The sequence below is a fragment of the Scyliorhinus torazame genome, chromosome 2 (assembly GCF_047496885.1).
Source record: "Scyliorhinus torazame isolate Kashiwa2021f chromosome 2, sScyTor2.1, whole genome shotgun sequence".
NCBI classification, from domain to species: Eukaryota; Metazoa; Chordata; class Chondrichthyes; order Carcharhiniformes; family Scyliorhinidae; genus Scyliorhinus; species Scyliorhinus torazame.
Genome location: NC_092708.1, coordinates 402,222,129 through 402,246,295, shown reverse-complemented (window position 1 = coordinate 402,246,295; position 24,167 = coordinate 402,222,129). Strand labels below are relative to the sequence as shown.

The window sequence follows — 24,167 nt, the reverse complement described above, 5'->3', positions numbered from 1 at the left end:
AGGGCGAACGGGTTCCGGTACTTGCAGATTAGGGATTTTTGTGAGGAAGGAGCTGGCCACGTTTCTTCGTTGCTGGAGAAGATAGTGTCTGAGGGTGCGATAGGGGAGGGCAGAATCTCTGAAATTTATGGGCAGTTAATGGAGAGGGAGAGGGCTCGATGGAGGAGATAAAGAGGATGTGGGAGGAGGAGCTGGTGGTGCATTTGGAGGGGGGATCTGGAGTGAGGCTTTACGTAGGTTAAACTTGACCTCCTCATGTGCGTGATTGAGTTTAATTCACAGTAGTGCAAAGACACATATGGAGTGGGTTTTTTCTGCAGCTGGAGGACAGATATGAGCAGTGTTCAGGGGGGCTAGTGAACCACACACAGTATTGGTCTACCTGAAACTGGTGGGGTTTTCAGAGTCTTTTTCAGTGACGATGTCAGAGATTCTGGGGGTGAAGGTGGCCCCAAGCCCGTGGGTGGCAATATTTGGGGTATTGAAGGACCCGGGAGTGCATGAGGGGAGAGACATTTGCCTCCTGATAGCCCAGAGGAGGATATTGTTAGGGTGGTGGGCTCCAGAATTGCCAAGGGCAGCAGGGTGGGTAAGTGCCCTGGTGGAATTCTTGCATCTGGAGTAGATGAGGTTTGCCATCAGGGACCAGATGAGGGGGTCCACTTTAGGAGTTGGTAAACGTCAGCAGGTGGGGAGGGGGGGTTGTTTTATATTATAGGTCCTAGGTGGGATGATGGAGGAGGTGTTGTTACTGCAAAATGTATAAGGATCTATGTAATGTTATGCTTTGTATGTACAATGAAAATGTCCTGAATAAAAATATTTTTAAAATACTATCACTAACCCTTTCGGGTCAATCTTGGGGAGGCGCTGGTGTCGTGGTATTTTCACTGGACTAATAATCCCGCGACCCAGGACAATGACCCGAATCTCACCACGGCAGGAGATGGAATTTAAACTCAATAAAATATCTGGAATTAAAAGTCCAATGATGACCATGAAACCATTGCCGATTGTCGTAAAAACCCATCTGGTTCACTAATGTCCTTTAGGGAAGGAAATCTGCCGTCCTTACCCGGTCTGGCCTACACGTGACTCCAGACCCACAGCAATGTGGTTGACTCTGAAATGCCCTCTGAAATCGCCCAGCAAGTTACTCAGTTGTATTCAACCGCTACAAAATCACAAAAAAGGAATGAAACCGGACGGGCCACCCGGCATCGACCCAGGCACCGGAAACGGTAACGGCAAACCCAGCCCTGCCGAACCTCCTCACTAACATCTGGGGGCTTGTGCCAAAGTTGGGAGAGCTGTCCCACAGACTAGTTTTAAAAAAAATATATATTTTATTCAAGATTTTTGGCCAAACATAACAGTACGTAGTGTTTCTTTTACACAACAATAAAGCAATATAAATAACAGTGGCCAGTTTTAAACAAATAAATAAATAATATATAAACAAAAACAAGAACAAAACTGAATGGCAACTGCCTTGTCCAAAATAAATACTCTCCAAAAATACAATCCAACAATCCAATATACAATTACCTATAACAATTACCTATACATATTATACATATACAATAACATCTCTGAGAGTCCGTTCGATTCCACCCCTCACAGACTAGTTAAGCAACAGCCTGACATAGTCACACTCACAGAATCACACCTTACAGACAATGTCCCAGACACCACTACCACCATCCCTGGGTATGTCCGGTCTCACCGGCAGGACAGACCCAGCAGAGGTAGCGGCACAGTGGGATACAGTCGGGAGGGAGTTACCCTGGGAGTCCTCAACATCAATTCTGGACCCCATGAAGTCTCGTGGCTTCAGGTTAAACATGGGCAAGGAAACCTCCTGCTGATTACCTCGTACCGGCCACCATCAGCTGATGAATCAGTTACTCCCCCATGTTGAACACCACTTGGGGGAAGCACTGAGGGTGACAAGGGCACAGAATGTACTCTGGGTGGGGACTTCACTGTCCATCACCAAGAGTGGCTCGGTGATACCACCACAGCTGGCCGGGTCCTAAAGGACAGAGCTGCTAGACTGGGACTGCAGCAGGTGGTGAGGGAACCAACAAGAGGGAAAAACATACTTGACCTCACCCTCACCAACCTGCCTGCTGCAGATGCATCTGTCCTTGACAGTGTCGGTAGAAGTGGCCTTCGCACAGTCCTTGTGGAGACAAATCCCGTCTTCACATTGAGGATACCCTCCATCGTGTTGTGTGGCACCATCACCGTGCTCAATGGGAGAGACTTCGAACAGATCGAGCAACTCCAGACTGGGCCTCCATGAGGCTCTGTGGGACATCAGCAGCAGCAGAATTGTATCAGCCACAATCTGCAACCTCCTGGCCCGGCGTATCCCCCACTCCCCCATTACCCCCCAGCCAGGGGGTCAACCCCGGTTCAATGAAGAGAGCAGGAGGGCATGGCAGGAGCAACACCAGGCATACCGAAAAATGAGGTGTCGACCTGGTGAAGCTACAACACAGGACTACTTGTGTGTCAAACAGCCTAAGCAGCAAGTAATAGGCAGAGCGAAGCGATTCCACAACAAACACATCAGATCTAAGCTCTGCAGTCCTGCCACATCCAGCCATGAATGGTGGTGGACAATTAAACAACTCACTGGAGGAGGAGGCTCCACAAATATCCCCATCCTCAATGATGGAGGAGCCCAGCACATCTGTGCAAAAGACAAGGCTGAGGCATTCGCAACAATCTTCAGCCAGAAGTGCCGAGTGGATGGTCCATCTCGGTCTCCTCCGGAGGTCCCCAGCATCACAGATGTCGGTCTTCAGCCAATACGATTCACTCCACGTGATTTCAAGAAACGGCTGAAGGCCCTGGATACTGCAAAGGCTGTGGGCCCGACAATATCCCGGCAATAGTACTAAAGACTTGTGCTCCAGAACTTGCCACACCCCTAGCCAAGCTGTTCCAGTACAGCGACAACACTGGCATCTACCCGGCGATGTGGAAAATTGTTCAAGTGTATCCTGTACATAAGAAACGGGACAAATCCAACCCAGCCAATTACCGCCCTATCAGTCTGCTCTCCATCATCAGCAAAGTGAGGGAAGGAGTCACCAACAGCACTATTCTATCAGGCGGCATTTACTCAGCAATAACCTGCTCATGGGCACTCGGTTTGGGTTCCGCCAGGGTCACTCAGCTCCTGACCTCATTACAGCCTTGGTTCAAACATGGACAAAGCTGAATGCCAGAGGTGAGGTGAGAGTGACTGCCCTCGACATCAAGGCAGCATTTTACCGAGTGTGGCATCAAGGAGCCCGAGCTAAACTGGAGTCAATGGGAATCAGGGAAAACCCTCCACTGGTTGGAGTCCTACCCGGCACAAAGGAAGATGGTTGTGTTGGTTGGAGGTCAATCATCTCAGCTCGAGGACATCACTGCAGGAGTTCCTCAGGGTAGTGTCCTAGGCCCAGCCATCGTCAGTTGCTTCCTCAGTAACCTCCCTTCCATCATAAGGTCAGAAATGAGGATGTTTGCGGATGACTGCACGATGTTCAGCACCAATCTGAGCTGTCGGTCTCTCTCTGACAAACTTTGGTTTGAAAATTCTGCAGACATCTTTCCTCTCTCTGCACTGTCCGGAATGATTCTATCAATATCTTTTCTTGCGTCAGTTTGTTTCTTAACTGGATCACAGATAACCATCGCTGAATTGTGGGATACTGTCTCAAATTGTGGAAAAAATGTGGGTGTTGAGTAACTGAGCAGTATAATGGTAGATAAAGAAAAGGTGCTAAAAAGGCTGGCAGCTCTCCAGGTAGGGAAGTCACCAGGCCCAGATGGGATCCGCATCCTAGATTGCTGAGAGAGGTAAGGGAGCAAATTGTGGAACAGTTGGCAGAAATTTCCAGGCCTCTCTGAACATAGGATGACTGGAGAAATGTGACGCCATTGTGGGCAGAGGATAACCCAGGAAACGACAGACCTGTCAACTTGACATCAACACTGGGAAAACTGAAGGAGGCCATAATACGGGATGAGATAAATATACACTTAGAACAAATAAGTTAATATTAGACAGTCAACATTAAATTTGACAAATTTAATTGAGTTTTTGGCAAGGCAGAGTATGAAGGTAGTGACGTGGATGTTGCATATTTGGACTTTCAGAAAGCATTCGCTACAGTGCCATGTGGCAGGTTGGTTAGCAAATTAAAAATGTTTGGGATTGATGGGCCTTTGGCAGCATGGATTAGAAGTTGGCTAAGAGATAGGAAACATAGGGCAGGTATAGACATTTCTCAGACTGGAGACCGGTTGAAAGTTTTGTTCCCCAGGGCCCAGTGTTGGGATCCTTGCTTTTTCTGATTTATATAAATGATTTAAGTGGTGGGTGTTGAGGGCAGAATCTCTAAATTTGCAGATGATACTAAGCGAGGGAGAATAGTGAATTGTGAGGATGGCGCTGAGCGACGTCAGAGGGACATTGACAAGTTGGCCAAATGGGTAGACACCTGGTGGATGCAACATAATGTGAGGTAATGCATTTTTGTCGAAGAAACATGGGAGACAATACAGGCTCAATTGTACAACTTTGAGGGGAGTCCAGGAGCAGAGGGACCTCGGGGTTCAAGTGCATCATTCTCTGAAGGTGACCAGGCAAGTTGAAACAGTTGTTAAGAAGGCTTCTCGCATCCATGGATTTATAAATAGAGGCACAGAGTATAAAAGGATATTCTGTTTCTACTAGTTGGTATGTCAGTGACTAGGGGTCACAATTTGAAGATGGTCAGCAAGAGAGCTTGGCGTGAGACAAGGAGAAACTTCTTTACTCAGAGAGCTGTTGGGGTTTGGAATGTGCTGCCTGGGAGAGCGGTGGAGGTGGATTCCATAGGAGGTTTTAAGAGAGCTGGATATATATTTGAAAGCGATGAATTTAGAGGGTTGTGGCGATAGGGCTGGGGAATGGGACTAGCTCGGTAGTCCTGTTGGGAGCCGGTGCAGACATGATGGGCCGAATAAAACAGATGAGGAGGAATTTCTTCAGCCAGAGGGTGGTGAATCTGTGGAACTCTTTGCCGCAGAAGGCTGTGGAGGTCAAATCACTGAGTGTCTTTAAAACAGAGATAGATAGGTTCTTGATTAATAAGGGGATCAGCGGTTATGGGGAGAAGGCAGGAGAATGGGGATGAGAAACTATCAGTCATGATTGAATGGCGAGCAGACTCGATGGGCCGAGTGGCCTAATTCTGCTCCTATGTCTTATGGTCTTTTGTGCTGTAAATAACAAACCACAAACAAAAGAAACCAACATTGCCATTATATCATTTCCCAATATAAAATCTGTATTGTAATAGATAATTTCAGAACAATTCCAAAAGCACAGGGCCTTTCATCACAACACAATTTAAATTTCCTTCTTTCAATGAGAAAACATACATTTCCCAACAAGACCCTATATTAAAACGTTGTTTTAGCGACCTTTCTAAAGAAAGTTCTAAATGCTTTGCTAACAATAAGTTCTGAGCTGAACTGGTATCTCTCCTGATAACAATCTTTCTGGGCTCTTTCTTGGAATTTAATTTGGCCTTTTCTTTTTTATCAACTGATATCCTCTGGTGACAATCTGACAACCATTCAGTCCACTGCTCCCACACCCTGGGCCTGTCCACGGTCAATTCCAGCCCCCCTTGACCCGCACTCGCTACACAAGTCAAATTGGATTTTATATTAATATCTGTGGCTTTGGTTGAGTGAAATTGACCGCACTCACTAGGTTTGTAAAATTTAAAGTAACCTTTAATTATTAACAGTAAGTACAATTAAATAGACAGAAAATATAACTGGCTATCTACTACTGATTCGCAACACCCTCCTGTCTAACTCCCTTCACTCTCTCTATAAACACACACACAAACAACACCCAGGGGAAAGAGTTGATCAAAAGGTAAAGAACATCTAATAAAATAAAAGGAGAAGGATCTTTGATTCAGACGGGTGTTTTCCAGTTAGTTTCTTTCTCAAGGGTAAGCCTTCTTCAGTTGGGTTCTTTCTTCTCGAGAGAGGGAGATTTTTTAAAAATTAAAAAATTTAGAGTGCCCAATTAAAATTTTTCCAATTAAGGGGCAATTTTAGAGTGACCCAGACAGAGGGAGATAACTCAGCTCCTCTTCCTTCGAGTGTCCTGAGAGTTCTTGCAGGGCGGCACGGCGGCACAGTGGCTAGCACCGGGACTCTGGGTGGCACAGTGGTTAGCACTGCTGCCTCACAGCACCAGGGACCTGTGTTTAATTCCAGCCTTGGGTCACTGTCTGTGCGGAGTCTGCACGTTCTCCCCCTGTCTGCATGGGTTTCCTCCGGGTGCTCGGGGTTTCCTCCCACAGTCCAAAGATCTACGGGTTAGGTAGATTGGCCATGCTAAATTGCCCCTTAGTGTCCAGGGATGTGCAGGTTAGGTTATGGAGTTGCAGGGGTAGGGTGGGACATGGATCGGTGCAGACTCAATGGGCCGAATGGCCGCCTTCTGCACTGTAGGGATTCTATGATGTTCTCTCTGAAAAAACACCACCTGGCAGGAACCAACTGCTGACTATTGTCAGGCAGAACACTATTCCTGGCCAACCCACCGGTTGCCAGTTAACAATCAAACCGACTTCTTCCAAAACCAGTTCCCAATATTTACTTGGCGCCGACAAGTCTGGTTTCTCCTCTCCAAAATACAAAACCTAGGAACACAATGTCCTGGAAAGCAGTGTCCACAGACCAAAACTATAAAATAAAAGAAATTGAAACAAAGGAAATAAACCGGGAAGACTCTTACAACGCACTTTTAACTGTCTCATAATCTGGGATTATTCTGCCAAACAATCTACACGTCCATAAGACCATAAGACATAGGAGCGGAAGTAAGGCCATTCGGCCCATCAAGTCCACTCCACCATTCAATCATGGCTGATTCCAACTCCATTTACCCGCTCTCTCTCCATAGCCCTTAATTCCTCGAGAAATCAAGAATTCATCAACTTCTGTCTTAAAGAGCTTTCCTGATCAAAACACTCTGCAGAATGAGAGTTCATGGGCGGGATTCACCGCTGATGGAATTCTCCATTTTGCCGGTGCCCGGGGGTTTCCCGACGGCGTGGGGCTGCCCCACAATGGGAAACCCCATCGACCGGCCAGTGTAACGGAGACTCCCGCCGGCGGGTCGGGGCAGAAATGTGGCGGGCGGGGCGGAGAATCCATCTGCATGTGTCCTTTGCCCACTTTAGCTCTGGGCCCACCTTTTCAAACGAGATAAAACCACTCTTAACTCCATCTTCAGGCAATTTGGCATTGGGGGAAAGGTTCTTCATTATATCAAAGCTCAGAGTGGCACCTAACTCATCACCTGAACTCTGCTATCTCACCTTTCATCCCATTCTCTAAGCCTTTCTTTCGCCAGTTCATGTTCTCTGTCTACGTTTGAAACTCCCTGTCCCTTTCCTGTTTTCTTTCGTCCCTCACTAATGTCTCTCCTGGAGTTCCTGTTTCAGCTTTCACATTTCTCCTTCCTTTCAAGTTCAGGTTTTTGCTTTTCTCTATCCAAAGCTGCTTCATTTGCAACTGAATTCTAGCTCAACGGAAATGCTATCTGGATTAACTCTTTCTTCTAATTCCAAATGCTGTGTTATTACCTCAACTCTGTTTGCTTTTAACTCTCACTCCAAGTCCTCTGGTAATGGGATTTACCTGACCTCGGTTAACTGTCATAAGTAACTCAGGAATAAATATTGCCCCTCCAGGAAAGTTTTTTTTCTAAATTTAGAGTACACAATTAATTTTTTCCAATTAAGGGGTAATTTTAGCCTGGTCAGTCCACCTACCCTGCACATCTTTGGGTTTTGCGGGCGAAACCCACACAGACATGGCGAGAATGTACAAACGCCACACGGACAGTGGCCCAGAGCTGGGATCGAACCTGGGACCTCGGCATTGTGAGGCAGCAGTGCTAACCACTGTCCCACCATGCTGTCCGGGTCCTCGGCGCCGTGAGGCAGCAGTGCTAACCACTGTCCCACCACGCTGTCCGGGTCCTCGGCGCCGTGAGGCAGCAGTGCTAACCACTGTCCCACCACGCTGTCCGGGTCCTCCACGCCGTGAGGCAGCAGTGCTAACCACTGCCCCACCACGCTGTCCGGGTCCTCGGCGCCGTGAGGCAGCAGTGCTAACCACTACCCCACCACGCTGCCCGGGTCCTCGGCGCCGTGAGGCAGCAGTGCTAACCACTGCCCCACCACGCTGCCCGGGTCCTTGGCGCCGTGAGGCAGCAGTGCTAACCACTGCCCCACCACGCTGCCCGGGTCCTCGGCGCCGTGAGGCAGCAGTGCTAACCACTGCCCCACCATGCTGCCCGGGTCCTCGGCGCCGTGAGGCAGCAGTGCTAACCACTGCCCCACCACGCTGCCCGGGTCCTCGGCGCCGTGAGGCAGCAGTGCTAACCACTGCCCCACCACGCTGCCTGGGTCCTCGGCGCCGTGAGGCAGCAGTGCTAACCACTGCCCCACCACGCTGCCTGGGTCCTCGGCGCCGTGAGGCAGCAGTGCTAACCACTGCCCCACCACGCTGCCTGGGTCCTTGGCGCCGTGAGGCAGCAGTGCTAACCACTGCCCCACCACGCTGCCTGGGTCCTCAGCGCCGTGAGGCAGCAGTGCTAACTACTGTGCTGCCCTCTCTGCAGGAAAGTTATACCAACTGACAAAGTCATTCTGCTTTTCAATAAGAATAGTAAACTTCACCATGGAAATCTTCAGCCTTCACCTTGGCAACTCCAGCACAATTATTTCTCTATGGATTCAAGTTTCCGGAATAGCTCCCAATTTATGTTATGATCTGGTTTGCATTTTCAATGAAATTGCATTTCTCAACAAACTCCAAAGGTCACAATTTGGAATGTATCAATGACTTTGGGGTGAATCGATTGCTCAGGGTTTAGTGTGAATCGATCACGGGGGTTTGCGATTTACTGATTACTGTGAAGTTTTGGGATGTATTAGCCACAATGGGGATTCAAAATATATCAATCACTTGGGGTTTTGGGTTGTGTTGATCATTGTGTGTGTGTGTTGTGGGGTGGGCAGGAGGTACTTTGGGCAGCCTCCTGATGTCCTGTGTTTACTGCGTGAAATCTCTTCTTTCTGAGCAACAGTTCCCTCTCTAATTCAGGTTTTCACATTTGCAGGAGTTTCTTCAAGAACAGATAGAGGTAAGCGCTCAAAACCTGAGGTCACCCGGGGTGAAGAGAGTATGAGATAGAGGAACAGGTATGTGATCTGCGGGGGAAGCTGAGCAATTCTCAAAAATGGGCAACTTGCAGGAGCCGACATCTGACTCCTGAGAGAGGATAGGTGAATCCCAGGAATGGAGGACTGGGTCCCAGGAGAAGGCAGGTGAATCCTGGGACGGGCGACTGAAAACTGGGAGCAGGGGACCGAGTCCCTGGGAAGGGCATGACCAAGTCCTGGGGATGAACATATGTAATTTCGGGAGAACAGGGGCGAAATTCTCCTCCCCGCCCCGCCACATTTCTGCCCCGACCGGCCGGCGGGAGTCTCCGTAACACCGGCCGGTCAATGGGGTTTCCCATTGTGGGGCAGCCCCACGCCGTCGGGAAACCCCCGGGCGCCGGCAAACCGGAGACTCCCGCCGACGGAGAATGACGCCCCTGATTTTTATCTCTTTGCCTGGGTGTTGTGGATGCCAGCTTGCAGGGGCGGGTGGTGGAGGTTGGGTTTGTGTCCACAGGCGTTCCCACAGATCCCCCAACCTCAACCCAACTGTGTCTCACTAGCAATAGAACTGACTCTGTCCCACCCCCTACAGGTACTTCAGTCTACAGGAGGATTCCAAGGCATGTTGTCACGTACAGTGTTGAAGGTGCTGTCCTCACGGGCCTGTCACGGTGAGTTTAAACATTTGTCAAACCACCCACTCTGGGCAATGGGCCGGTAGAAACCTACATTGAGATGACAGCACTGAAACAACTCATGTAGCCTAACTTTCCATGTTGGTGTTGCTGCTTCACATCAACCTCCTCCCACCCTCCGCCATCTAACCCCATCAACACAGCCGTCTGTTTCCTGTATTACAACTGTGGCTACACTTCAAAAACGATGGCAATGGTTGTAAGGCACTTTGGGACATCCGGTGGTCACCATGTAAATGCAATCGAGACTCTTTTTCCTCATGTGATTATCCAACATCTCCCATTCACCTCAGCTCCTCCTGGTGGTAACGGGATGCACATTCCCATCGCTACCTCAGTAAAGACGTTTCTCATCAATTTCCTCTTGGATTTATTAATGACTATTTTAGTTTTATAGCCCCTCACTTTGGATTCCCCCAAAGTAGAATGATTTTATCATCTTACTTTATCAAAGCTTTTTAACATTCCTATATCCATTTTCTAATATGGAGACCAGAAATGTTTATAATACTCTGGGTGTGGCCTAACCAATTACTCCCTTTTTATAAGAATCACATTAGCTTGGCAGTAAACTGGTCTGGAGGGTTCAGCAAGGTGGGTAAAGCAGAAGGTGGAGCAGTGGTGAAGAGAGAAAAACTGCTCGGGAGGGTACTGGTGTACCCGACAAACTGATTCAGGCAGAGGCAACGCTTGGGGATCAAAGATAATCAGGGATTATTCGGTTTGCAGTTCGCTAATTGTGGAAGGGAATCTGTAGACAGAGCAGGGAGTAGAGACGGGGAAAAAAAACTTATTGTCTGAGATTTTTCTGAGCCTACTCATGATTGGAAGAGAGGTGTGAAAATGTGTCCAGTCTGGTCACACAGAGGGAAGGACTACTAACTTCAGCTATGAATAATCAAATGGACCAGGTTGATAGTTTAAATGTGAGTGAGTTAGTGGTCAAAGTATAATCAGTTCCTGCCCCCAAGTATTAGGTGAATGAATGTCCAATAAAAAGAAAGTGCTGGTAAGTGATAAATTAGAGGGGTGAGCTGTACGGTGAGATGGAGAAATTGGGGCTCAGACTGACATATAACAGTGGGAGATTTTGATTCAAAAATTGCAAAATAAACAGCATTAAAATGGAGGTTACTTCCTTCTAATAATTACAATAATCTTTATTGTCACAAGTAGGCTTACATTAACACTGCAATGAGGTTACTGTGAAAAGCCCCTAGTCGCCACACTCTGGCGTCTGTTCGGGCACACAGAGGGAGAATTCAGAATGTCCAGTTCACCTAACAATACGTCTTTCGGGACTTGTGGGAGGAAACTGGAGCCCCCGGAGGAAACCCACGCAGACACGGAGAACGTGCAGACTCCACACAGACAGTGACCCAAGCCGGGAATTGAACCTGGGACCCTGGCGCTGTGAAGCAAAAGTGCTAACCACTGTGCTATAATGCTGCCCCATTCTTTGAATGGATATTATTAAAACAGATTACAAGGGCTGAAGTGACTCCATAAGAGCAGAATTAGGCCACTCAGCCCGTCGAGTCTGCTCCGCGATTCAATCATGGCTGATATTTTTCTCATTCCCATTCTCCTCTTTGTCCCACTTCTGAATTGGTTTTAACAGACTGAATTGAAAACGGAGGTAATGTTCCCAATTTAACATATATATTTTACTGTATGGAGCTCAGTATTTTTACACAGCAGCTGGGTGTAGCTCAGTGTCTCGATACAGCAGCTGGGTGTAGCTCAGTGTCTCGATACAGCAGCTGGGTGTAGCTCAGTGTCTCGATACAGCAGCTGGGTGTAGCTCAGTGTCTCGATACAGCAGCTGGGTGTAGCTCAGTGTCGCGATACAGCAGCTGGGTGTAGCTCAGTGTCTCGATACAGCAGCTGGGTGTAGCTCAGTGTCTCGATACAGCAGCTGGGTGTAGCTCAGTGTCTCGATACAGCAGCTGGGTGTAGCTCAGTGTCTCGATACAGCGGCTGGGTACAGCTCAGTGACTCGATACAGCAGCTGGGTGTAGCTCAGTGTCTCGATACAGCAGCTGGGTACAGCTCAGTGTCTCGATACAGCAGCTGGGTGTAGCTCAGTGTCTCGATACAGCAGCTGGGTGCAGCTCAGTGACTCGATACAGCAGCTGGGTGTAGCTCAGTGTCTCGATACAGCGGCTGGGTACAGCTCAGTGACTCGATACAGCAGCTGGGTGTAGCTCAGTGTCTCGATACAGCGGCTGGGTACAGCTCAGTGACTCGATACAGCAGCTGGGTGTATCTCAGTGTCTCGATACAGCAGCTGGGTGCAGCTCAGTGACTCGATACAGCAGCTGGGTGTAGCTCAGTGTCTCGATACAGCGGCTGGGTACAGCTCAGTGACTCGATACAGCAGCTGGGTGTAGCTCAGTGTCTCGATACAGCGGCTGGGTGTAGCTCAGTGTCTCGATACAGCAGCTGGGTGTAGCTCAGTGTCTCGATACAGCAGCTGGGTGTATCTCAGTGTCTCGATACAGCAGCTGGGTGTAGCTCAGTGTCTCGATACAGCAGCTGGGTGCAGCTCAGTGACTCGATACAGCAGCTGGGTGTAGCTCAGTGTCTCGATACAGCGGCTGGGTACAGCTCAGTGACTCGATACAGCAGCTGGGTGTAGCTCAGTGTCTCGATACAGCAGCTGGGTGTAGCTCAGTGTCTCGATACAGCAGCTGGGTGTAGCTCAGTGTCTCGATACAGCGGCTGGGTACAGCTCAGTGACTCGATACAGCAGCTGGGTGTAGCTCAGTGTCTCGATACAGCAGCTGGGTACAGCTCAGTGTCTCGATACCGCAGCTGGGTGTAGCTCAGTGTCTCGATACAGCAGCTGGGTGCAGCTCAGTGACTCGATACAGCAGCTGGGTGTAGCTCAGTGTCTCGATACAGCGGCTGGGTACAGCTCAGTGACTCGATACAGCAGCTGGGTGTAGCTCAGTGTCTCGATACAGCAGCTGGGTGTAGCTCAGTGTCTCGATACAGCAGCTGGGTGTAGCTCAGTGTCTCGATACAGCAGCTGGGTGTAGCTCAGTGTCTCGATACAGCAGCTGGGTGTAGCTCAGTGTCTCGATACAGCAGCTGGGTGTATCTCAGTGTCTCGATACAGCAGCTGGGTGTAGCTCAGTGTCTCGATACAGCAGCTGGGTGTATCTCAGTGTCTCGATACAGCAGCTGGGTGTAGCTCAGTGTCTCGATACAGCAGCTGGGTACAGCTCAGTGTCTCGATACAGCAGCTGGGTGTAGCTCAGTGTCTCGATACAGCAGCTGGGTGCAGCTCAGTGACTCGATACAGCAGCTGGGTGTAGCTCAGTGTCTCGATACAGCAGCTGGGTGTAGCTCAGTGTCTCGATACAGCAGCTGGGTGTATCTCAGTGTCTCGATACAGCAGCTGGGTGTAGCTCAGTGTCTTCACACAGCAGCTGGGTGTATCTCAGTGTCTCGATACAGCAGCTGGGTGTAGCTCAGTGTCTCGATACAGCAGCTGGGTGTATCTCAGTGTCTCGATACAGCAGCTGGGTGTAGCTCAGTGTCTCGATACAGCAGCTGGGTGTATCTCAGTGTCTCGATACAGCAGCTGGGTGTAGCTCAGTGTCTCGATACAGCAGCTGGGTACAGCTCAGTGTCTCGATACAGCAGCTGGGTGTAGCTCAGTGTCTCGATACAGCAGCTGGGTGCAGCTCAGTGACTCGATACAGCAGCTGGGTGTAGCTCAGTGTCTCGATACAGCGGCTGGGTACAGCTCAGTGACTCGATACAGCAGCTGGTTGTAGCTCAGTGTCTCGATACAGCAGCTGGGTGTAGCTCAGTGTCTCGATACAGCAGCTGGGTGTATCTCAGTGTCTCGATACAGCAGCTGGGTGTAGCTCAGTGTCTTCACACAGCAGCTGGGTGTATCTCAGTGTCTCGATACAGCAGCTGGGTGTAGCTCAGTGTCTCGATACAGCAGCTGGGTGTATCTCAGTGTCTCGATACAGCAGCTGGGTGTAGCTCAGTGTCTCGACACAGCAGCTGGGTGTAGCTCAGTGTCTCGATACAGCAGCTGGGTGTATCTCAGTGTCTCGATACAGCAGCTGGGTGTAGCTCAGTGTCTCGATACAGCAGCTGGGTACAGCTCAGTGTCTCGATACAGCAGCTGGGTGTAGCTCAGTGTCTCGATACAGCAGCTGGGTGTAGCTCAGTGTCTCGATACAGCAGCTGGGTGTAGCTCAGTGTCTTCACACAGCAGCTGGGTGTATCTCAGTGTCTCGATACAGCAGCTGGGTGTATCTCAGTGTCTCGATACAGCAGCTGGGTGTAGCTCAGTGTCTCGATACAGCAGCTGGGTGTATCTCAGTGTCTCGATACAGCAGCTGGGTACAGCTCAGTGTCTCGATACAGCAGCTGGGTGTATCTCAGTGTCTCGATACAGCAGCTGGGTACAGCTCAGTGTCTCGATACAGCAGCTGGGTGTAGCTCAGTGTCTCGATACAGCAGCTGGGTGTATCTCAGTGTCTCGATACAGCAGCTGGGTGTATCTCAGTGTCTCGATACAGCAGCTGGGTATAGCTCAGTGTCTCGATACAGCAGCTGGGTGTAGCTCAGTGTCTCGATACAGCAGCTGGGTGTAGCTCAGTGTCTCGATACAGCAGCTGGGTGTAGCTCAGTGTCTCGATACAGCGGTTGGGTACAGCTCAGTGTCTCGATACAGCAGCAATGTACAGCTCAGTGTCTCGATACAGCAGCTGGGTATAGCTCAGTGTCTCGATACAGCAGCTGGGTGTAGCTCAGTGTCTCGATACAGCAGCTGGGTGTAGCTCAGTGTCTCGATACAGCAGCTGGGTGTAGCTCAGTGTCTCGATACAGCAGCTGGGTGTAGCTCAGTGTCTCGATACAGCAGCTGGGTGTAGCTCAGTGTCTCGATACAGCAGCTGGGTGTAGCTCACTGTCTCGATACAGCAGCTGGGTGTAGCTCAGTGTCTCGGTACAGCAGCTGGGTGTAGCTCAGTCTCGATACAGCAGCTGGGTGTAGCTCAGTGTCTTCACACAGCAGCTGGGTAGAGCTCAGTGTCTCGATACAGCAGCTGGGTACAGCTCAGTGTCTCGATACAGCAGCTGGGTGTATCTCAGTGTCTCGATACAGCAGCTGGGTGTATCTCAGTGTCTCGATACAGCAGCTGGGTACAGCTCAGTGTCTCGATACAGCAGCTGGGTGTAGCTCAGTGTCTCGATACAGCAGCTGGGTGTAGCTCAGTGTCTCGATACAGCAGCTGGGTGTAGCTCAGTGTCTCGATACAGCAGCTGGGTGTAGCTCAGTGTCTTCACACAGCAGCTGGGTGTAGCTCAGTGTCTTCACACAGCAGCTGGGTGTATCTCAGTGTCTCGATACAGCAGCTGGGTGTATCTCAGTGTCTCGATACAGCAGCTGGGTACAGCTCAGTGTCTCGATACAGCAGCTGGGTGTAGCTCAGTGTCTCGATACAGCGGCTGGGTGTAGCTCAGTGTCTCGATACAGCGGCTGGGTGTAGCTCAGTGTCTCGATACAGCGGCTGGGTGTATCTCAGTGTCTCGATACAGCAGCTGGGTGTATCTCAGTGTCTCGATACAGCAGCTGGGTGTATCTCAGTGTCTCGATACAGCAGCTGGGTGTATCTCAGTGTCTCGATACAGTAGCTGGGTGTAGCTCAGTGTCTCGATACAGCAGCTGGGTGTATCTCAGTGTCTCGATACAGCAGCTGGGTGTAGCTCAGTGTCTCGATACAGCAGCTGGGTGTATCTCAGTGTCTCGATACAGCAGCTGGGTGTATCTCAGTGTCTCGATACAGCAGCTGGGTGTATCTCAGTGTCTCGATACAGCAGCTGGGTGTAGCTCAGTGTCTCGATACAGCAGCTGGGTGTAGCTCAGTGTCTCGATACAGCAGCTGGGTGTAGCTCAGTGTCTCGATACAGCAGCTGGGTGTAGCTCAGTGTCTCGATACAGCAGCTGGGTGTAGCTCAGTGTCTCGATACAGCAGCTGGGTGTAGCTCAGTGTCTCGATACAGCAGCTGGGTGTAGCTCAGTGTCTCGATACAGCAGCTGGGTGTAGCTCAGTGTCTCGATACAGCAGCTGGGTGTAGCTCAGTGTCTCGATACAGCAGCTGGGTGTATCTCAGTGTCTCGATACAGCAGCTGGGTGTAGCTCAGTGTCTCGATACAGCAGCTGGGTGTATCTCAGTGTCTCGATACAGCAGCTGGGTGAAGCTCAGTGTCTCGATACAGCAGCTGGGTGTATCTCAGTATCTCGATACAGCAGCTGGGTGTAGCTCAGTGTCTCGATACAGCAGCTGGGTGTAGCTCAGTCTCGATACAGCAGCTGGGTGTAGGTCAGTGTCTCGATACAGCAGCTGGGTGTAGCTCAGTCTCGATACAGCAGCTGGGTGTAGCTCAATGTCTCGATACAGCAGCTGGGTGTAGCTCAGTCTCGATACAGCAGCTGGGTACAGCTCAGTGTCTTGATACAGCAGCTGGGTGTAGCTCAGTGTCTCGATACAGCAGCTGGGTGTAGCTCAGTGTCTCGATACAGCAGCTGGGTGTAGCTCAGTCTCGATACAGCAGCTGGGTGTAGCTCAATGTCTCGATACAGCAGCTGGGTGTAGCTCAGTCTCGATACAGCAGCTGGGTACAGCTCAGTGTCTTGATACAGCAGCTGGGTGTAGCTCAGTGTCTCGATACAGCAGCTGGGTGTAGCTCAGTGTCTCGATACAGCAGCTGGGTGTAGCTCAGTGTCGCGATACAGCAGCTGGGTGTAGGTCAGTGTCTTCACACAGCAGCTGGGTATAGCTCAGTGTCTCGATACAGCAGCTGGGTACAGCTCAGTGTCTCGATTCAGCAGCTGGGTGTAGCTCAGTGTCTCGATACAGCAACTGGGTGTAGCTCAGTGTCTCGATACAGCAGCTGGGTGTAGCTCAGTGTCTCGATACAGGAGCTGGGTATAGCTCAGTCTCGATACAGCAGCTGGGTGTAGCTCAGTGTCTCGATACAGCAGCTGGGTGTATCTCAGTGTCTCGATACAGCAGCTGGGTACAGCTCAGTGTCTCGATACAGCAGCTGGGTGTAGCTCAGTGTCTCGATACAGCAGCTGGGTGTAGCTCAGTCTCGATACAGCAGCTGGGTGTAGGTCACTGTCTTCACACAGCAGCTGGGTATAGCTCAGTGTCTCGATACAGCAGCTGGGTGTAGCTCAGTGTCTCGATACAGCAGCTGGGTGTAGCTCAGTCTCGATACAGCAGCTGGGTGTAGCTCAATGTCTCGATACAGCAGCTGGGTGTAGCTCAGTCTCGATACAGCAGCTGGGTACAGCTCAGTGTCTTGATACAGCAGCTGGGTGTAGCTCAGTGTCTCGATACAGCAGCTGGGTGTAGCTCAGTGTCTCGATACAGCAGCTGGGTGTAGCTCAGTGTCGCGATACAGCAGCTGGGTGTAGGTCAGTGTCTTCACACAGCAGCTGGGTATAGCTCAGTGTCTCGATACAGCAGCTGGGTACAGCTCAGTGTCTCGATTCAGCAGCTGGGTGTAGCTCAGTGTCTCGATACAGCAACTGGGTGTAGCTCAGTGTCTCGATACAGCAGCTGGGTGTAGCTCAGTGTCTCGATACAGGAGCTGGGTATAGCTCAGTCTCGATACAGCAGCTGGGTGTAGCTCAGTGTCTCGATACAGCAGCTGGGTGTATCTCAGTGTCTCGATACAGCAGCTGGGTACAGCTCAGTGTCTCGATACAGCAGCTGGGTGTATCTCAGTGTCTCGATACAGCAGCTGGGTACAGCTCAGTGTCTCGATACAGTAGCTGGGTGTAGCTCAGTGTCTCGATACAGCAGCTGGGTGTATCTCAGTGTCTCGATACAGCAGCTGGGTGTATCTCAGTGTCTCGATACAGCAGCTGGGTGTATCTCAGTGTCTCGATACAGCAGCTGGGTGTATCTCAGTGTCTCGATACAGTAGCTGGGTGTAGCTCAGTGTCTCGATACAGCAGCTGGGTGTATCTCAGTGTCTCGATACAGCAGCTGGGTGTATCTCAGTGTCTCGATACAGCAGCTGGGTGTAGCTCAGTGTCTCGATACAGCAGCTGGGTGTAGCTCAGTGTCTCGATACAGCAGCTGGGTGTAGCTCAGTGTCTCGATACAGCAGCTGGGTGTAGCTCAGTGTCTCGATACAGCAGCTGGGTGTAGCTCAGTGTCTCGATACAGCAGCTGGGTGTAGCTCAGTGTCTCGATACAGCAGCTGGGTGTAGCTCAGTGTCTCGATACAGCAGCTGGGTGTAGCTCAGTGTCTCGATACAGCAGCTGGGTGTAGCTCAGTCTCGATACAGCAGCTGGGTGTAGCTCAGTGTCTCGATACAGCAGCTGGGTGTAGCTCAGTGTCTCGATACAGCAGCTGGGTGTAGCTCAGTGTCTCGATACAGCAGCTGGGTATATCTCAGTGTCTCGATACAGCAGCTGGGTGTAGCTCAGTGTCTCGATACAGCAGCTGGGTGTATCTCAGTGTCTCGATACAGCAGCTGGGTGAAGCTCAGTGTCTCGATACAGCAGCTGGGTGTATCTCAGTATCTCGATACAGCAGCTGGGTGTAGCTCAGTGTCTCGATACAGCAGCTGGGTGTAGCTCAGTCTCGATACAGCAGCTGGGTGTAGGTCACTGTCTTCACACAGCAGCTGGGTATAGCTCAGTGTCTCGATACAGCAGCTGGGTGTAGCTCAGTGTCTCGATACAGCAGCTGGGTGTAGCTCAGTCTCGATACAGCAGCTGGGTGTAGCTCAATGTCTCGATACAGCAGCTGGGTGTAGCTCAGTCTCGATACAGCAGCTGGGTACAGCTCAGTGTCTTGATACAGCAGCTGGGTGTAGCTCAGTGTCTCGATACAGCAGCTGGGTGTAGCTCAGTGTCTCGATACAGCAGCTGGGTGTAGCTCAGTGTCGCGATACAGCAGCTGGGTGTAGGTCAGTGTCTTCACACAGCAGCTGGGTATAGCTCAGTGTCTCGATACAGCAGCTGGGTACAGCTCAGTGTCTCGATTCAGCAGCTGGGTGTAGCTCAGTGTCTCGATACAGCAACTGGGTGTAGCTCAGTGTCTCGATACAGCAGCTGGGTGTAGCTCAGTGTCTCGATACAGGAGCTGGGTATAGCTCAGTCTCGATACAGCAGCTGGGTGTAGCTCAGTGTCTCGATACAGCAGTTGGGTGTATCTCAGTGTCTCGATACAGCAGCTGGGTACAGCTCAGTGTCTCGATACAGCAGCTGGGTGTATCTCAGTGTCTCGATACAGCAGCTGGGTACAGCTCAGTGTCTCGATACAGTAGCTGGGTGTAGCTCAGTGTCTCGATACAGCAGCTGGGTGTATCTCAGTGTCTCGATACAGCAGCTGGGTGTATCTCAGTGTCTCGATACAGCAGCTGGGTGTATCTCAGTGTCTCGATACAGCAGCTGGGTGTATCTCAGTGTCTCGATACAGTAGCTGGGTGTAGCTCAGTGTCTCGATACAGCAGCTGGGTGTATCTCAGTGTCTCGATACAGCAGCTGGGTGTATCTCAGTGTCTCGATACAGCAGCTGGGTGTAGCTCAGTGTCTCAATACAGCAGCTGGGTGTAGCTCAGTGTCTCGATACAGCAGCTGGGTGTAGCTCAGTGTCTCGATACAGCAGCTGGGTGTAGCTCAGTGTCTCGATACAGCAGCTGGGTGTAGCTCAGTGTCTCGATACAGCAGCTGGGTGTAGCTCAGTGTCTCGATACAGCAGCTGGGTGTAGCTCAGTGTCTCGATACAGCAGCTGGGTGTAGCTCAGTGTCTCGATACAGCAGCTGGGTGCAGCTCAGTCTAGATACAGCAGCTGGGTGTAGCTCAGTGTCTCAATACAGCAGCTGGGTATATCTCAGTGTCTCGATACAGCAGCTGGGTGTAGCTCAGTGTCTCGATACAGCAGCTGGGTGTATCTCAGTGTCTCGATACAGCAGCTGGGTGAAGCTCAGTGTCTCGATACAGCAGCTGGGTGTATCTCAGTATCTCGATACAGCAGCTGGGTGTAGCTCAGTGTCTCGATACAGCAGCTGGGTGTAGCTCAGTCTCGATACAGCAGCTGGGTGTAGGTCACTGTCTTCACACAGCAGCTGGGTATAGCTCAGTGTCTCGATACAGCAGCTGGGTGTAGCTCAGTGTCTCGATACAGCAGCTGGGTGTAGCTCAGTCTCGATACAGCAGCTGGGTGTAGCTCAATGTCTCGATACAGCAGCTGGGTGTAGCTCAGTCTCGATACAGCAGCTGGGTACAGCTCAGTGTCTTGATACAGCAGCTGGGTGTAGCTCAGTGTCTCGATACAGCAGCTGGGTGTAGCTCAGTGTCTCGATACAGCAGCTGGGTGTAGCTCAGTGTCGCGATACAGCAGCTGGGTGTAGGTCAGTGTCTTCACACAGCAGCTGGGTATAGCTCAGTGTCTCGATACAGCAGCTGGGTACAGCTCAGTGTCTCGATTCAGCAGCTGGGTGTAGCTCAGTGTCTCGATACAGCAACTGGGTGTAGCTCAGTGTCTCGATACAGCAGCTGGGTGTAGCTCAGTGTCTCGATACAGGAGCTGGGTATAGCTCAGTCTCGATACAGCAGCTGGGTGTAGCTCAGTGTCTCGATACAGCAGTTGGGTGTATCTCAGTGTCTCGATACAGCAGCTGGGTACAGCTCAGTGTCTCGATACAGCAGCTGGGTGTATCTCAGTGTCTCGATACAGCAGCTGGGTACAGCTCAGTGTCTCGATACAGTAGCTGGGTGTAGCTCAGTGTCTCGATACAGCAGCTGGGTGTATCTCAGTGTCTCGATACAGCAGCTGGGTGTATCTCAGTGTCTCGATACAGCAGCTGGGTGTATCTCAGTGTCTCGATACAGCAGCTGGGTGTATCTCAGTGTCTCAATACAGTAGCTGGGTGTAGCTCAGTGTCTCGATACAGCAGCTGGGTGTATCTCAGTGTCTCGATACAGCAGCTGGGTGTATCTCAGTGTCTCGATACAGCAGCTGGGTGTATCTCAGTGTCTCGATACAGCAGCTGGGTGTAGCTCAGTGTCTCGATACAGCAGCTGGGTGTAGCTCAGTGTCTCGATACAGCAGCTGGGTGTAGCTCAGTGTCTCGATACAGCAGCTGGGTGTAGCTCAGTGTCTCGATACAGCAGCTGGGTGTAGCTCAGTGTCTCGATACAGCAGCTGGGTGTAGCTCAGTGTCTAGATACAGCAGCTGGGTGTAGCTCAGTGTCTCGATACAGCAGCTGGGTGCAGCTCAGTCTAGATACAGCAGCTGGGTGTAGCTCAGTGTCTCAATACAGCAGCTGGGTGTAGCTCAGTGTCTCGATACAGCAGCTGGGTGTAGCTCAGTGTCTCGACACAGCAGCTGGGTGTAGCTCAGTGTCTCGATACAGCAGCTGGGTGTAGCTCAGTGTCTCGATACAGCAGCTGGGTACAGCTCAGTGTCTCGATACAGCAGCTGGGTACAGCTCAGTGTCTCGATACAGCAGCTGGGTACAGCTCAGTGTCTCGATACAGCAGCTGTGTGTAGCTCAGTGTCTCGATACAGCAGCTGGGTACAGCTCAGTGTCTCGATACAGCAGCTGGGTGTAGCTCAGTGTCTCGATACAGCAGCTGCGTGCAGCTCAGTGTCGCGATACAGCAGCTGGGTGTAGCTCAGTGTCTAGATACAGCAGCTGGGTGTACCTCAGTGTCTCGATACAGCAGCTGGGTACAGCTCAGTGTCGCGATACAGCAGCTGGGTGTAGCTCAGTGTCTCGATACAGCAGCTGGGTGTAGCTCAATGTCTCGATACAGCAGCTGGGTACAGCTCAGTGACTCGATACAGCAGCTGGGTGTAGCTCAATGTCTCGATACAGCAGCTGGGTACAGCTCAGTGTCTCGATACAGCAGCTGGGTGTAGCTCAGTGTCTCGATACAGCAGCTGGGTACAGCTCAGTGTCTCGATACAGCAGCTGTGTGTAGCTCAGTGTCTCGATACAGCAGCTGTGTGTAGCTCAGTGTCTCGATACAGCAGCTGGGTGTAGCTCAGTGTCTCGATACAGCAGCTGGGTGTAGCTCAGTGTCTCGATACAGCAGCTGGGTGTAGCTCAGTGTCTCGATACAGCAGCTGGGTGTAGCTCAGTGTCTCGATACAGCAGCTGGGTGTATCTCAGTGTCTCGATACAGCAGCTGGGTGTATCTCAGTGTCTCGATGCAGCAGCTGGGTGTAGCTCAGTGTCTCGATACAGCAGCTGGGTGTAGCTCAGTGTCTCGATACAGCAGCTGGGTGTAGCTCAGTGTCTCGATACAGCAGCTGGGTGTAGCTCAGTGTCTCGATACAGCAGCTGGGTGTAGCTCAGTGTCTCGATACAGCAGCTGGGTGCAGCTCAGTCTCGATACAGCAGCTGGGTGTAGCTCAGTGTCTCGATACAGCAGCTGGGTGTATCTCAGTGTCTCGATACAGCAGCTGGGTGTAGCTCAGTGTCTCGATACAGCAGCTGGGTGTAGCTCAGTGTCTCGATACAGCAGCTGGGTGTAGGTCAGTGTCTTCACACAGCAACTGGGTATAGCTCAGTCTCTCGATACAGCAGCTGGGTACAGCTCAGTGTCTCGATACAGCAGCTGGGTGTAGCTCAGTGTCTCGATACAGCAGCTGGGTGTAGCTCAGTCTCGATACAGCAGCTGGGTACAGCTCAGTGTCTTGATACAGCAGCTGGGTGTAGCTCAGTGTCTCGATACAGCAGCTGGGTGTAGCTCAGTGTCTCGATACAGCAGCTGGGTGTAGCTCAGTGTCGCGATACAGCAGCTGGGTGTAGGTCAGTGTCTTCACACAGCAGCTGGGTATAGCTCAGTGTCTCGATACAGCAGCTGGGTACAGCTCAGTGTCTCGATTCAGCAGCTGGGTGTAGCTCAGTGTCTCGATACAGCAACTGGGTGTAGCTCAGTGTCTCGATACAGCAGCTGGGTGTAGCTCAGTGTCTCGATACAGGAGCTGGGTATAGCTCAGTCTCGATACAGCAGCTGGGTGTAGCTCAGTGTCTCGATACAGCAGTTGGGTGTATCTCAGTGTCTCGATACAGCAGCTGGGTACAGCTCAGTGTCTCGATACAGCAGCTGGGTGTATCTCAGTGTCTCGATACAGCAGCTGGGTACAGCTCAGTGTCTCGATACAGTAGCTGGGTGTAGCTCAGTGTCTCGATACAGCAGCTGGGTGTATCTCAGTGTCTCGATACAGCAGCTGGGTGTATCTCAGTGTCTCGATACAGCAGCTGGGTGTATCTCAGTGTCTCGATACAGCAGCTGGGTGTATCTCAGTGTCTCAATACAGTAGCTGGGTGTAGCTCAGTGTCTCGATACAGCAGCTGGGTGTATCTCAGTGTCTCGATACAGCAGCTGGGTGTATCTCAGTGTCTCGATACAGCAGCTGGGTGTATCTCAGTGTCTCGATACAGCAGCTGGGTGTAGCTCAGTGTCTCGATACAGCAGCTGGGTGTAGCTCAGTGTCTCGATACAGCAGCTGGGTGTAGCTCAGTGTCTCGATACAGCAGCTGGGTGTAGCTCAGTGTCTCGATACAGCAGCTGGGTGTAGCTCAGTGTCTCGATACAGCAGCTGGGTGTAGCTCAGTGTCTCGATACAGCAGCTGGGTGTAGCTCAGTGTCTCGATACAGCAGCTGGGTGCAGCTCAGTCTAGATACAGCAGCTGGGTGTAGCTCAGTGTCTCAATACAGCAGCTGGGTGTAGCTCAGTGTCTCGATACAGCAGCTGGGTGTAGCTCAGTGTCTCGACACAGCAGCTGGGTGTAGCTCAGTGTCTCGATACAGCAGCTGGGTGTAGCTCAGTGTCTCGATACAGCAGCTGGGTACAGCTCAGTGTCTCGATACAGCACCTGGGTACAGCTCAGTGTCTCGATACAGCAGCTGGGTACAGCTCAGTGTCTCGATACAGCAGCTGTGTGTAGCTCAGTGTCTCGATACAGCAGCTGGGTACAGCTCAGTGTCTCGATACAGCAGCTGGGTGTAGCTCAGTGTCTCGATACAGCAGCTGCGTGCAGCTCAGTGTCGCGATACAGCAGCTGGGTGTAGCTCAGTGTCTAGATACAGCAGCTGGGTGTACCTCAGTGTCTCGATACAGCAGCTGGGTACAGCTCAGTGTCGCGATACAGCAGCTGGGTGTAGCTCAGTGTCTCGATACAGCAGCTGGGTGTAGC

General features: G+C 51.1%; 1 protein-coding gene across 1 annotated transcript in view; it reads left to right on the top strand.

Annotated features, from left to right (window-relative positions):
• mlh3 (mutL homolog 3 (E. coli)) overlaps positions 1-24,167 on the top strand; it is a 101,507-nt gene that overhangs the window by 48,372 nt on the left and 28,968 nt on the right. The window contains exons 10-11 of the mRNA XM_072494574.1: positions 9,209-9,232; positions 9,850-9,928. Coding sequence (XP_072350675.1) covers positions 9,209-9,232; positions 9,850-9,928 — 103 coding nt within the window. The remainder of the gene's footprint in view (positions 1-9,208; positions 9,233-9,849; positions 9,929-24,167) is intronic.